Source organism: Argiope bruennichi, chromosome 4 (genome assembly GCF_947563725.1).
Source record: "Argiope bruennichi chromosome 4, qqArgBrue1.1, whole genome shotgun sequence".
NCBI classification, from domain to species: Eukaryota; Metazoa; Arthropoda; class Arachnida; order Araneae; family Araneidae; genus Argiope; species Argiope bruennichi.
The window spans coordinates 36,102,629-36,119,292 of record NC_079154.1 but is presented as its reverse complement, the minus strand read 5'-3'; the positions used below and the strand labels follow the sequence as shown (position 1 = coordinate 36,119,292).

At 25.2% G+C, this 16,664-nt stretch overlaps 1 protein-coding gene across 1 annotated transcript; it reads right to left on the bottom strand.

The window, feature by feature from the left end:
* Window positions 1-217: 217 nt before the first annotated feature.
* Window positions 218-16,652, bottom strand: LOC129966962 (protein pelota-like). The gene is made up of 11 exons (XM_056081584.1): window positions 16,516-16,652; window positions 14,842-14,934; window positions 13,053-13,203; window positions 12,757-12,847; window positions 10,382-10,545; window positions 8,931-8,991; window positions 8,782-8,822; window positions 4,441-4,561; window positions 3,935-4,127; window positions 2,845-2,951; window positions 218-598 (listed from the first exon to the last, which is right to left on the bottom strand). Exons 1-11 carry the CDS (start codon window positions 16,554-16,556, stop codon window positions 504-506), a joined length of 1,158 nt encoding a protein of 385 aa, XP_055937559.1. The 5' UTR covers window positions 16,557-16,652; the 3' UTR covers window positions 218-503.
* Between the last annotated feature and the right edge of the window lie 12 nt (window positions 16,653-16,664).

Below are 16,664 nucleotides of genomic sequence, written 5' to 3'. Positions count from 1 at the left end.
TAGAAAATGGATAAATATAATACTATTCTACCACAAATATCAACAACTGTAACCAAATTTATCTGAAATGTCAGTTCTCTTCATTTGTTATAAATATATTAATTTTCAGACAAAGAGTAGATAACAATTTTTCAGTATGATTCATAAAATTTTCAAGCAAAAGCTAATTTCCAAACAAGTAATAAATGTACTAAGAAAGAAAGGAACAGACTCAAAATTAAATAACGAACTTTTATCAATATTTACAATATTATTGAAAGTTTTATAAATTATAAACAGATTCTAAAAAGAAGTAACAGCATTCATGCAAGTAACGGGAATTTTTAAAAAGTTAACAAATAGTTAACAAAGTCCATTAAACAACAGTTATTCTCATTACAAGATATCTCCACTTTCAAAATAAGTTAAATAAATAAAATGTGTACATTTAATAAATAAATGCAAGTTTTATTTTCGCCTAAAATAATTTAGAAAGCCTTTATTAAAATATCACAATCGATTTATCAGTTTTCATCATCACTGGAATCGTTTTCTTCTTCGTCAAGTTCTTCCATTGGAAATCTAAGTATAGCAGCAAGACCAGACAGTTGATCAAGTTCTGAAAGGAAAAAAATAAATAAAAATGATAATTCTTTTTGAAATTCATAATTTTAACAAATATTGAAAAGGAAAACTAATAAAAGTGTATGTTAAAATTACAATATGAAATTCATTATTTCATTATATATTTCATCAAGTCAGTTAAAAGTATAAAACAATTGCCTTTTACGGTTTAATTAGTTATTTCAGAGAATAATTATTCATAGCTCTTTAAAGTATAGAATAACAATAATTCATCATATTTGTTATCAATAACTACCGTATTGTGATGAATAGTTAGCATTCTGATAACTATTCATCACAAAGTGGGACTTTAAAATGTGCATGCAAAATACTATCAACAAAATGATATATTTGTTTTAAAAATAATGTTCTATGTCATTTCAAGTGCAAATTCAGCAGTCTCTGTTATAACAAATGATTTAGCTGCATTAAGCACAATGACTTATATATATATAAAATTTAGTAAGTAATTTTGTGAACTAAATGTGTAGTTTTGCCTCCAATTCTTTTTCCAATAAATTAAGAAAAGCACATTTAGAACACAAATCAGATTTTCAGATAAAATTAACCACATTTATTACTAATAAAATCCTCAAGTTTACAGGATAAATTAAAAAAAAAAAAAGAATGCTAAATTCAAATCCTTTGTATACCAATGTCATGCAAGGCACTCTTGGTATGACAAGTTTATTAGAGAGTATGCAAGAAAATTTCGGGGAGACCACTTCTGCTACTTTATATTTTAACTATCTATCATTAAATTATTTTATAACAGGTTATAGTGGTGAATTATTATTTCATTATATATTTTAATTGATAGTCACCTTTGCACACCTACCATATTAATAGTACAATCATCTTTAATTAATTACATCTAATCATAATAAAAGATACATTACTTTAAATTATAATTTCATACTAAACACACAGCAGTTCGACTCTTTAATTAACAAACAAAATTGATTTTCAAACAAAATTGAGGAAATCAATTCAGTTGTTTAGGCTCTATTCCTTTTATTCTGAGAGAGTTTTTTATATTTTCATAAAATGGTGAGAAGCAAGAGGCTGTTGATAGTATATCTAGAGGTCAAGAGCCGCACAGTGACACTAAGGGATTTTGTTAATGTTTTCTACCAAAGAGATTATACAGTAGAGTACTGTTTTAGAAATTTCTTTTGAAAATGGACAGTGGCAACCATTAATGATATATTTATGATCACCTTTTATATAAAATAAAAAAAAAGCATAAGCAAACTAGCTATTTGGGTTGAATCTTTAATTCTGCCAATTATTTGAAATAACTGAATTATAATTGTAATACATATCCATACTTTATTTGATGAGTGTCACACAGTAGCCTGAAAAGTTATTCTTTGTATTTGGGTAAATAAAAATGAAATATATATATATATATATATATATATATATATATATATATATATATAAAATAGAAACTTATTCAAGAGCAGCAATTATCAAACTATATATATTCTGCAGTGAAAGCAGTTTGAAGGATTTTTAAATATGCCTTTAATATCTTCAATGCGCTGCAACTAAATATTTCCATCTCCATGTCCAATTCAAAAGCAGACTATTCCTATTTACTGTAGATTCCCATGTACAGAAACTCTCCTACACATTTTTATACATGGGCTAGAAGGCATTTATTTCACAAAAATAGGGTTGAGATGCGGAAAAAAAGAGCCATGCCAAATTTAATGAAATCAAGGTCAAGACTTAGTAACAAATTCCAAAAGTGCCTACATCTTTCTGCCTATCACCCCTTTGCGGATTTAAATTACTGCAAGTTGTAATCTTGGACTCTTGAAAAAAACAATATTTCATTATTTTCTTAATTATTTAATGTACAAATTTGAGACTTTAAAATTTAGGCTGTATATCCAAAAGGCACAATAGCATGTCTATTTTAAAAAATATTTTCTAAGAGCTTAAAATTATTGGATTAAAATAATTGGTTGTTTAGAGACATAAAAGCTAATTGCAAATAATAACAAAAAAAAAACCCATTCATAAAAAAATTCTGTATCTATTATTTCTACAAATTAGCATTGTTTAGAGTTATTAAAATAGATTTTTTTTTCTTTGCATATGACTAATCTAATAATCAGAAATACACAATGAATAATAAAAATATATAGGATTGGATATTTCAGAAAAGTACATCAAATTTTGTACAATAATGTTTCTCTCTCTTATTTATTTATTTTTTAATTTACTTACGTTCACCGGATGGATGTAAACTAGAAAACATTTTTACTTCTCCACCATTTTCTCTTACACTATCAACTAAATCAACAAACATTTTCCTTTTCTTAACATCATTACATCTAAAAAAGGAAAATAAATTAATTAAAACCTCATTGAAATAAGAACATTACATTCATTCAAAAAACATTAAATATACAAATATCAATTCTACACAGCTTTAGTTTTTTAAGATCATTTATAACATGGGGAGGAAAAGCAATGTTGTTTTTATGTATCAGATGGTTTTAAAAGTGAAATTAAAATGAAATATTATCTATTAAAACATTCTTTCTTTATTCAACACTAATTTTAACAACAGCAAAAAAATAATCCTTTAAAAAAAAAAGAGGGGGGGGGGGAAGGGGGGGCAATAAATTTCATTAAGCAAGAAAATTCCAGAAAATTAAGATTTTTATACAATATAAATTAATAATACAAGCAATATAAATTCAAAGAGGGATACAGAAAAAAGAAAACTGATATCCAAATTAAAAAACTTTATATTAAAATAAATTGGAAATTTTAAAAATATAAAGTAGTAAAACATTTATTAACAACAAAAAGAGAAGTTATATATAATTCTAAGCAGAAGCGATATAAGAATTTGAAATATATTTTGAATAAGTTTTAATCTAATACACTGGAAGATTACAACTAATCCTTTATGAGATTTAGCTTAAAAATAACTATTTAAAGGGCAACATTTTTCTGTACATGAAAATACTGTATAAATCATCTATAATTTTTTCCCCATTCATTCATGGAAGTAAAAATAAATTAGTCAAAAGTTAAGAAATAAAATATATATTTTATATGATTATTAAATTACACTAAGTGTTTAAGATCCTTGTAAAAAAAACATTTAAATACACTTATTTTTAATTTTAATATCTAGAATACACATATTAGTATAACTATATAATTCCAATTGCAAAGTGGAAGATTCCTAAATTTACTTAGAGAACCAGTTCACAAAAAAGATTGCAATATAAACAACATATAAAAATAAATACATATATATACACAATAAATTCTAATATTTTGATGCAATGCAAGAAATTACCTGAATAATTTATCACTAATTAATAAAGTGTCAATTGCTTGAGCTTCATTAGCCTTTAATACATGGTTCACACCATAAAAAGCTTTATTGGGCTCATTCATTAACATACTATAAAACTGTTCTAGACACTTCACTTCTCCAGCTGCTTTGGTATCCGCTAGTTTACTGGATATTGCTGGATCAGATAATACTTCTAAAGAGAAAAATTTTACAATAATGCATTAAAGAAATAAAGATTAATTTATTTTAAAACACAGGCAGGTTAAAAATAATAGTTTAATGTAAATAATTGAAACTGACCTTTAAGAATGATAATAGAAGATAATAATAATAAAAAATTATCCTTGTCATATAGAATATGTTTCATCAGAAAGCACAAATCCAAATATTAACATTTTACAATGTTTATTATTTTAAAATAAAAATGTTTTTTTAAACATTAAATTTTTTTTTTCTTCTTTAAAAAAAAATTAAAACCATAACTTAATGACAACAATGAATTTTACCTTTCAAAGAATGTTTGAATCCTGAAGAAGCATGCACTAACACAAACAGACCTTTATTTTCCAGTATAATTTTATTGTCCATCTTAATGGCTTGCTGTATCATGTATTCAAAGAATTGGTCCTAAAGATTAAAAATCAATAATTAAAAGTAGCCAAGTGAAGTGCTTAATACTTCTTCATTATTAAGTAAGTTTCAGATATAAATAACTTATGATACATTCAGTAAATGATTGGATTCAGGTTTTTAATCTCAAACAATGAAATACAAAATTAGATTCATTTAACTATCAATTTGACGAGTTCTATAAATTTGGTATTAAATATATCAGAAAACATGAAAATTTTGTATTGGAAATATATGTTGATAACTAAGCATACTCAGAAACATATATTTATATCAATTTGATTTCTTTCAAGGATTTCTTCAAATTTTGAGTAAATTTATACAGTATAACTGTTTTTTCAGACATCCATTAAATTGAAGGATTTATTATCCTCTTCAGTCCAGAATTTTTTAAAACTGGTTTAAAAATTTGATTTCTAGATCTTTCACCTTTGTTACATCTCAGTAGTTTGTGGAAAAAAATATGTGCTGATCAAACAATTTTAAGTCCCATAATTTTAAGGTACACATATGTGTACCTCGGGTCTTAAACAAATTAAAGCATCCTTGACAAAAAAAAAAAAAAAAAAAAGTTTTCCTGGTTATTTAATAGCTTTACTTTTTCCTATTCTAAGGCCTTATAAATGAAAAAAAATACCAAATTTATTATATTAATAATCTATTAAACCTTATTTTGAATGAAATTTTATTTTTTAAGAATATTACATAAGTAGATACTGCATTTTGAGCACTTGACTGTTCTAGATTTATATCCTGGATACCTGCATTTTGATTCATAATTATTGGCCATGGCTTGACATATCTAGTCTTTTTCTTTTGAATTGGGAAGGGACAATTTTTCTTGATCTTTTAGAGGTATTTTCACCAAATGGTGGTAATGAAATCTCCAATGGTCTTTTAGTTGCATTTCCATCATTTGATGATCCTTCTTCTATTAATTTGCTTTCATTCAAAGATGATTTTTCACTTGTTCTTGATTTCTTTTCTTGCTGATGATGAGAATTCCCTTATATTTCAGGAGGGACCGAATTATATGCATTCAAAATTTCATTAACTTCATAACATTTTTGGCTTCATTCCTAATAGCTCTGCTTGTCACCATTTTATAGTATATCAAGCAATTGACGACTACTAAATCTACAAAATGCGTGAATGCTCGTGTTGGTCATTTTTTGTAATTACTGCATACCGGTAATATGCAAAATAATGACTGATGCCTCCCATATTATATGCTTTTACAATAACAGATTATTTCATATCAGCTTTTTGTTTCCATTATTTTGACTATCTTCTGCCTATTTCAATTGGCTCATTACCTATACATGTGGATAATAACGTCACAGATTTATTATCTTTTTACTTGACAAGGCACATTTGACTTTCATCTGTGACCCATTCATCCCATTTGCCATGTCTCATAATTTTCAATACATGAGAAATTCTATGGCTTCCCCTAAAATCACTTTTTTCTAAAAGTTCAATAACCTCCTTTTGAGTTAAAGCCACATGATGTGAAAAAAAAATTATTATTAGCTTATAAAATTCGGTATGCAGTAATGTCTGATTGAAATATCAATTACTGATTATAAGACAGCTATAAAATTAAATTTCTTACTCAAGTTAAAAAATAAATAGTCTTAAATTTATATATTATTACAATACAGAACGTAAGAATTATTTATTATAAAAAAGATATACAATATATTCAAGGGCAAGAAATGACAATTTGAAAACAAGTGCTCAAAAGATAAACAGCACAATGGATCGCAAGCAGCCAGGAAATGTAAGCGAAAACGCCCGAGGTGCACATATATGTACCTTAGTAAAATTTGTATTTTATATAAGTACACACCGAAATCCATTAATAAATAGTGTTATTTGATACAGAGAACTTTTGCAAATTATATGTGTAAAGACAATTAGCACAACCCTTTCCACAATCTAATGTTATTTGTCTTATTTTGCAAGTCATATGTAATTTGTAGTGTTATAACAGTTGTATAACATATAAGTGTAATGAATAAATCTTGTTCATAAAATGGATTTTATTTTAAAAGTAAAAAAGTAAGATTATGTATCACAAATACAAGTTTACTTTCAAAGTGGCAAGTTTCAGTAAAAGCAGATATACAGCTAATCTCTGTAAATTTAGAGTTAATCATAATTTTTAGTTTTAATACAAAAAGATGCAAAGGTAAATTAATTTTTCTTATTACTGTTCACATCAGGTAGAACTTTTTGTCACAATCCTTTGTAATTGTATAAAAATCTGTAATTCATCATTAGTTATACCAGAATTTGAAAAACATTTTTTTTATATATTTTTCTATTCACTTTATAGAATCTTATTAAATTTTTTTCGGGGGAGGGGGGGTGAAAGACTCAATCAGAATGATTTATAACAGGGACAGGTAAGCTTAAAAGGCTCTATAAATCAAAACATTTAAGAAAATTTACAATTATATTTGGAAGAAACAAGCTTTCAACATATGAATTGCAACATGAATTAAATAAGATAAACAAACATAAGATACATTTTGAGACTCATATTTAGAAGATACTACCCATACTTGACTAAGAAAACCCTATATTATTATATTATACATTAAACATATTTATAGGTGAAGTAGTTCTCTAATATGCAGAAAAATGAGAAAAAATAACATTAACAAAAATATTAAAGAGATTAAAAAGAACACTTTATTTAAGTTTTGAATTCAAGTTATTAAATTTCTACAACATACCAAAAATTCAAATGATTCGACAGATATAGTTATGAGTATCCAAATGCTATCTACCATACATTATTGATAATTTTTTTTTTTTTTTTTTTTTTTTTTTTTGGCAGCTGGCATGGCGGTTCAATTTTAAATTTGAATTTACTAGATTGTGGGTGCATGTAAATGTGAAAGTGATTAGTATAAAGTGTTATTCAGTTTTTTTTTTTTTTAAATTTGTAACTTTGTAAAGTAAGTACTTTTTTGTTTTTTATACATTTTATAATATTAAAAGAGTGAGAAATAAATAGTTTCGTGGAAATTCAGTGCATTTGAAATATATATTCATGGATATACAAAATACTTTCTTTCCTCCCCCCCTCCCAATTTTCAATGGCTGTAAGTCAATGCTATATTTTTTTAACATTTTTTTGTGCATTATAGACCCCAATACATTTTTTTAAATATTGTTTTTTAAATCAGTAACAAAATTCTTGCATTTAAGGGTAAATTAATTCTTTTAACTTTCTTAAACTTAATACAAGAAATGTTAATAATTTTCATGAAAACCCAGGTAACACAATAAATAAGATGGATAATTTAAATAATGTGATATGACAACTACCTCCATAAAATCGAAATTAAGCATATAGTGCCAATTTTCAAAAGCATACATGTCTCAATACATGTTTGATGAATCTTATAATTAAGATTTGAATTGCAGTACTCTTATATAAAGCATAGCAAATGAAAAAGTCACTCATGATAAAAATGAAATATCTAAATGGTATGAATTTCAGAACAAGTTTCAAAAATGAATATACTAAAATAAGCAAATAGTCACTACCATAAGTATAATTCAGTTGCCGTTATGCAATATAATAATTCAATCAAAATCATATTATAAAATAATTATGAGGTAACAAAGGAGTACAGTAAATAATAAAACCAAATTTCAGTTGAATATATATATATATAATTAAAAGGCAGAGCATAAAGATAAAATGAAAAATTTATCATCATTTTCCACTTATCTTCCTTTTGTGTGTCATTTATTCTCTCACTAGAATCAACTTAATTTTAATAATACTATATTATATAGGATATAATGAGTTTTTATAAAAATATTATGTGTTCTTATTCAAATAATTTAAAGTTACTAACAAGTGCACACTAAATCTCATTACTAAAGATTGGATTACAGTTGCAAAAGGAATAATACATATAGTTGAAATTCAATAGATACAAGGTTTATTAAACAATTTTAATTTATAATGACAAATGTGGAACCTTCAAATTAACATTATGATAATCTTGCATCAACACATTCATCACATATTCTAGCTAATGATATTAATTTAAATAAGTAATATTTCAAATTATAAATTCTGAAGCAATTATAAGCATTCAAGGTAGGTTCTGTATTCAAGCAATGAATACAGAAATAAATATATAATAAAGAAAATTATTCTCCAAAGATATTTAGAAACAGAGAAATACCTTTACAAATCCTGGACTAGCAATCAGAACACATTTAACAACTAGAAAGGAAGGAATAGGTATTATTAATAAAAATACATCCAAATTTTGTTAGTTAGAATAATAATAATAAAAATAACTAAACATATATGTGGTATCTTAAAACTTACTATCAAAATTAATGTGTCGATTTACTGCTTGATAAACAGAATCAAAAAAACGTTCAAGACCCTAAAAAGAGAAAATAATTTCCATTTATATTTAGAAAATACATTTGAAATTAATGAAAGAATAATCGAAAGTTCATGCAAGAAAGATTAATTTTAATAGTAAAACTTGCTTACATATATTCACGAATGTAAAGAAAATTCAAAACTTTTATACACAACAACAATTTAAGTTGACAGCAGAACATCATTCTTAATTTCAATTCAATAACTTTCAATACAATCCTAATGCATTTAAAAAAATCATATTTATATTAACAGAATTCAGTTCTACACAGCATTAAAATTTGATATTATGAAACTTAATTAAAATCTATCAATTGAAACACTAAAGAAATATATATGATTTTGTTGAGATTTACTTTTGAGTTGAATTACATTTACTATTGAGTTTGTTCAGTTATCTATACATAGTCAACTTCAGATGCTTATTAAGTAATGCTTTACATATTCAATAAACCAGTTCTTTTCATTTATGAAAAACACAGAGGGGAAGTACATGATCAACTTTCATATTATCATGCAGTTACATTGGGCTTATGAATAAATACAAATATTCTGCTCTAAACATAAAATTAATTTCAATGCTTCACATATTTTGAAAAATATTATTTCTTTCCTTTAGTTTATCAGAAAATGACCAGAAACACTGGTGGATTTAACTAATTCAGAACCAACGTGACAATTATAATGTATTTAAATAAACTAAAAATATCAAAAGGTTATTAAGTTCATACAATCTTTGAAGTCATGTCTTAATTTATAGTCTTCAGATTAAATAAGCATATTAATGAAGAATCCTAAAACATACAATATGATATTTTCATAATTTATTTATTGTTCATTCTGAATGACAGTGATTATAATTCACTTTTCATGAATTGGATTGTAAATGCAATTTGTATCATAACACATTTAAGGAAATCATGATTGTTTCACCCAACTTTTTATCAGGGGAAATTCTTACACTCATATATGGTATCAAGTTTGTTGGAACAAGTTAATTTGGTTTATTTAAGTGAAGCAACAACACATTTAGAAATTTTACCAAGATATCACAAGTGGTCTACATAACTATCTGAGATTTTAAAGACATTTTTGGAAAAATTTATATAAGAAAGCACACAAGTATATGAAACAAATTTATATCATTTCACTTCTGCCTTAAATTTCAGAAAATTATATTGAATAGCTCTCAGAAAGCTGGAAAAACTAATAATTTGTAATACTAAAAATTTTATAAGTAATGCATAAATGATAAAGCATTAGGTAAACATATGAATTTATACTAAAGTTATTTAAGTCATTATAGATAAAATAAAACTGCAATTGAAAACTTGACTAGTATATAAATTAAGGCTGATTTAATATGAATATATAACTGAGATTTATACCTTATCATGCTGTGCACACATTCCTTTTCGTTTACGAGGAATATTTACATCGATTTTGGCACGTACAATTGTCATACTAGACGTCACTAAGCATACATGGGCAAGACCCTCTTGCATAACAACTGCTGCAAGATCAGCATTTTGTGCTGGATCACATGCCATGTCTTCAAAACAATAAAAAATTTATTTTACACAAATATCTGGAGATCAAGGTTAATGGCTAGAATTTTAATATCAATACAATACTACTTAATAACTTATGGTTCATTATCTATAATTAATTGAAACCATTACAGATTAAATATAGTAATGCATTTTAAAATGAGTATTTATTCAATGTACATTTAACACTTCAATTTTATTTCAGTAGAGAGTAAAAAATAATTTTGAACAATTATAAATTAAGGAAGAAAGGCAAAACTATAGTTGAAATGGCACATTTATTATAAATACACTACACATCAACTAATAAGAATATTATATCAAAAGTAATTAATGAATTAATAATCAAAAACTCAATCATGTGCATTACTTAATTATACAATGAAATCTATGCATTATAATAAACCTGCCTGTAACAGTATTTTCTTTGATCTTGGAGAAATTCCTATTTAATTCATGCGTTTTGAACTGCCTGCAGATATGATAACTTTCTAAATGCATTTTGTCTGTAACAATAATTTTACCTCTTTAAAAAACTTTTAAGTACAATTTCAATTTCTCTCTTTCTCTTAGGAAAATGGGCACAAATTAGCAACAGGAATGTTTCTGTCATCAGATAAGTAGAGTCAGATCTGTTTATTTGTAGTAAACACTTCTGTCTGACCACTTATTCCTTAAAATTTCTTTCTGAAGTAATAAAGTCTTGAATATTCAATGGTGTAACATAAAAAATTAGATTTAAAAAGTTATGCGTAACTTCAGAAGTAGATCAAGGGTGAAAAAAAGTTCATGTTGCTATAAAAGTACAGGATTTTTCAGCCAACAATAACTAATTATTTGGGGAAAAGGAGGAGAAAGCAAAATATTGAAAATGCTTTTGTGACATGAAATGAAATGAAAAAAAAAAAAAAAAAAAAAACATATTACCATTGATGTTGTAGATAAAGCTACCCTAAATTGCAAAACTTTCTCATTAGTAAACAACTAATTTCTAAAAGAGCTAAAATTTTCATATTTTTTCTACAGAAAAAAAGATTTCAAAGATAGCAATGAATGACTCTCCTTTTTAACTCACCCTTTCATGCATACATTTATTGTTGATAAAAATTGTAGCAAAAAAAAAAAAAAAAAAAAAAAAAAAAATCAAGCCCTGAAGAATTTTAACAATTAAAAATTATTAAATATAATCTTGTCTCAGTAAATATAGGATAAATCAAAGGAATAAAAAAATTAGTATTTGTATACACACATACATATACAATGAATGTGCAAATGATCAAACTGCTTACAACAATACTTTTCCTATAGACAATACTTTTTCCTATAGATTCTTAAAAACTGTTAGGACAACACTGTTAAAATTACAAACTTTTTCTATATATTTGTAGAGTTGGAAATATATTGCATATTGTATTTTATCTGTAATGTAAATATGAGTCTCTGTAAAAAGGGATTCAAATGAACTAGCTGTAATTAAACTTGTGATAACATCTTAACTGTGTGTGCTTTGCTGCTCTGAAGAAGAGCTTCAAGGTTGTGCAGTTCAAATCTAACATTGATTGCTGATAAGATGTAAACTCACAATGTTCTGATAGAGACGGAGATATCTCTTGGTGTAATAACACAGCTTCGAAATTATGATAGTTAAAGAGTAAAACCAATTTCTCAATTGTAATTCAATTTCAGTTTGTTACATTTTAAAATTATTTTGGTATTAAAATTATTGAAAAATTCGGAAATTATTTTAACACTGAAAATAAAAATGAGGAGTAATATTTTGTATTGTTTAATTTAATCTAATATTTTGAAAATAAATGTTGTTGCCAAATATATATGTTTGCTACTATTATTAAGGGGAAAATTTAATTTATCAACTATTTTACTATCAATATGGGGCAAAGGGAAAGAATTATAATTAAACTGCAAACTATTGATTTTTCAAATAGTATCAATCAAAAAAAGTTATTTGAAAAAGAAAATTTTCATGAATAAATTAATATAAGGGAAACAAAAAGGTATTTGTATGTAATTTAGTAGATAGTTAGATTCAAACTTTTCTCTAATTTGATTTGAAACTAATATTCTCTTTATTTTTTTCCACTATAGTTTTATGATGGGATAATAAATGCACATAAATATTTTTCTGTTTTTCAAAATTTGAGAAAAGAATCACAAATCATTAATTTAGAAATATTTCAAATTTTCATTCTTACCAATTCTTTCTAGAGCTATACTGTCCCAGCAAGATTTTGAAAGGGTAAATTTTCGATTAAGCTCCAGATCTAATGTATGATATGCTCCCATCTATTAAAATAATGAATACTTTATTAATTATATAAAATAAAAAAAACTTTCAAAAACAAATATTATTAATGCACAAAAGAATAGACAAACAATGAATAAAATTATGAAGTAAATAAAAACTCTTTATAAAATTCCTCCCATTCAAATACTAAATAAAAGTATATAATAATATTTTTAAACATAAATATTTTAGAATATTACTTACCTTGACATATTGATTTTCTTGTATATTTCGACCTTTTACTCGCAACATACATGCTTGTGTGTCAAAGTCTATATCTTCAACTCGAATTGTTAAAGTAGTGCGAACCCTATTACTCCCAGTGCTACCAGTTGCAGATTCTGTTGTGACTTTCCTGTAAGATTTATAGTATGGTTAATTAAGAAGAAGTTATAATTCTATAAAGTATGCCGATGCTAAATTTTACACATTTGAAATAATTATATCAATACAAGAAAGTAAAATGCATCTTAATTACTAATTAATACAATGACAATTCTTTCTAACTATCCGATATTTCAAAAAGAAAAACTGTTTCCTTTTAATTTGAGATGCAATAATTAGATTAATTTTTTTAGGAAGAAACAAATTATTGTATAATATTAACCATACAAGCACAGATATTTATTCAGAACATAATTTTAATTCTTTATTTGATAGGTTTATTCATCAAAACAAGAAATCAAATGATCAATTTTGGAAACAATATTGATCATTTGTAATGTGGAGCCAATTTCGATATGATTGGAATTAATAAGTATAAGGATTGAATGACTAATCATGTTATGCAATGTAATTTTAGATTACTGAATAGTTAAGATTTAGTGTTATATAGTTATGGATGGTTATTATGCTATAAAACTAATGTTTATATAAATCATTGCCATAATATCATATTATTAAAAACAGTAAAAATTATGGAATACATTTTACTTTGTTAAATTAAAAACATGCAAATTAAGAATACAGTTTTAAACAATAACATACCAATTATAAACCTTATCTCAAAGTGATGCATTAAAAAAATCATTTAATATACAGAAGGTAAATCTTAAGTTCCTACTCCGTCATTACAATAAGGTATATCATGGAGCCTAATATAGGAGATGATTATAAAAATAATATATTTCAAGAATTTAAAAAAAAATCATGAGCTAATGTAAAATATTCATTCATTTTTTAAAAACACTGCAATATTAACACTTTGCTCTTGAAAGGCAACTCTTTAACGCTGCAATTCTAAAGGTGACTCTCACTCATGACATGATTTAATGCAGCAACTCGAGAAGTTACTCATGCTCACCACTTTGTTTGGTGCAGAAATTCGTTGCATGCCGATAACTATTGTTCCCTTTATAAAAACTCAGCATACATTTGAAATATTATGTGTAGGTTCAATTATTAATGGTGTGAATATAAAAGTTTTATATGCTAAATTGTGCATGTAATAATTTTAAGTTAGAGGTGAGAAATTTACTAAGAGTGCTATTAAACGTCTCAAGCTGCCGGTTCGTGTGTGCGAAAACAGCCTTGAAGGCAAAGGGTTAAGCAATTCCTATAAAAACAGAGAAATAAAATCAATACATTATTTAGATTATTACATTATAATTAAAAATATATGGTGCCTTTTCATCATCAATAATACATATGTAAAGTTATGGTCACACAAAATAATTCAAGACATATAATCATTAATTAAAAATATATGAACATGATCTTATGTTATCATTCATCAACTAACTGAAAAATGATTTTTGAGATTTGTGTTCATAAAAAAATGCTATTATATAAATGAAGGTTGACTTCCATAAAAATGTGTCATATTAATTTTTATTTAATATAAAATTTAGAACTCCAGTACAAAAGGGTCAAATAATGCATCAAATACTAATTAATAAATGTCAGGAAATTCAAGGAAAAAAAATTATGTTACTTCAAAAATTGTTTACAAAATAAATACCCAAACATACATTTTCAAAAATTAAATGCCTACCGAATTGTCGAGCATTTTAATGTATCACCTTCAGCAACAAGATTATAAGCATGCCACATATCTTCAGATTCTTCTGGTATTAGGGTTATAGACCTATTGATAAAAAGAAATATTTCATTTTTCAACATTTCAATATGATAAAAATGGTTGTCCTTTTAACATACTAGGTATATATAAACAAATAATCATGACAAGTAAATAATATACTTTACTCTCTCTCTCTCTTTTCCCCTTCTTCAATGTTTTCCAACTAAGTAAAGTTAACCTACTATGAAATTATTCACAAACATAATATTCACCTTAGATTAATTAAAAATGGTATTATGCATTATATTGCATTTTTTTATTTGAGCCAATTGCACACTTCAATAAAAATAGAGCAAAGATGCAATTATAAGGAACATGTGGAGCAGCTGATTTAACTCAAAAGTTAAGCTATAAAAAAAATACTTAACACTCTACAGAAAATATACAATGCTAAATGAAAGCTGATTGAAAATTAACTTTTATAAGCATTTATCAAACATATTTATAATGGCAGTGTTTTTTATGTATGTTTTCAATCAACTGCATCTCATACATTTAATTGATTTTAAATATAAAATTTTAAAAAAAAATTATAAGTTGATGCTATATTTTTTATGTATTTTTTGGCAACTCAAAACAATTAATGATATTAGACTTTATACTTTTCAGTGATTATAAATTTTAAAAGCAACTGCATAGGAAATAAGATTATCAAATTTATAGCTTTATTTAGTTAGATAACTATTTATTTTACTTCAATATGATAATAATTCTTTAAATGCTATTTTTAAAAAAATATTTTCAAACATAGTATAAGATTCTAAACCAAAGTCCAACAAATGACACTGGTTTTCAGGTTTCAAGGTTTTCAGGTTTACTGGAATCAGGTTTTCAAGAGTCATGGCATTTTCAAAACAATCAAACTTTAAACCTGGTAATGCAATCAAACTTAATTTTAAAAAATTAATTATTATATCTGAAATGGGAATGTTAAGTAAAATATTTCTCTTTAATTTTCAAAATACATTCAATATACAAAAATAATATTTATTATCAAATCGATGTGTTTAATAATAATCGAAGTAAACATTTTCTTTCCCGCAATATAGAAAAGATAATTAAAAAAAACCATACGTATTAATAATATAATTAGCTAAACGAAGCATAATTATTATATTTCTATATTAAAAAAAATAGAATTTGATTGTCAGCAAATCGACCAGAAAGTCAAAATAAATATGCATAGTAATGCATTCAATGACAACTCATTTTCTTTTTTCTTTCCAGAATTTTAATGTCAAAAATATTAACACACTATAACTCAACAGAGTAAATTATTGCAATAGAAATAGTATCAGAGAACTTGAAAATTCTTTCCGAAAAACGAAAAATCATGTAAGGAAATTTGAAAATAAAATAACTTCTCAGTAAATTTTTCATGACGACTTATGAACAAAGATTTCTTTCGATAATATAAATATGATATTGTAAATCCATGGTAAAAATAAAATGAAAGAAAAATCAAGAGGTTTTGTGGGAGGGAAATCATAAGCATCACATAAAACTGTTAACATAGCTGCCTAGCACTAGTATAATTTAGAACTGATTAGAAAGGATAAAAAATTCACAAAATCATCTTGTACTCACCCACTACCATCCTTTTCTATAGCCCTATGTATTAGCTTCATCTTGAAAGAAGCGAATAATTATTTTTATTTCTACCTGTAATTGAATAACGAAAACATCCGTGTTTTGAAAATACTACACGCAATTTGTGCTTTTCAGATATACAGTGA

Bases quoted from the DNA above. Each gene is read 5' to 3' on its own strand.
- LOC129966962 (XM_056081584.1), bottom strand. From the start codon at position 16,556: ATGAAGCTAATACATAGGGCTATAGAAAAGGATGGTAGTGG. The intron at 12,848-13,052 runs GTAAGTAATATT...TTATTTTAATAG, and splicing joins AAGAAAATCAATATGTCAAG to ATGGGAGCATATCATACATT. The intron at 8,992-10,381 runs GTATAAATCTCA...TTCTCTTTTTAG, and splicing joins TGTGTGCACAGCATGATAAG to GGTCTTGAACGTTTTTTTGA.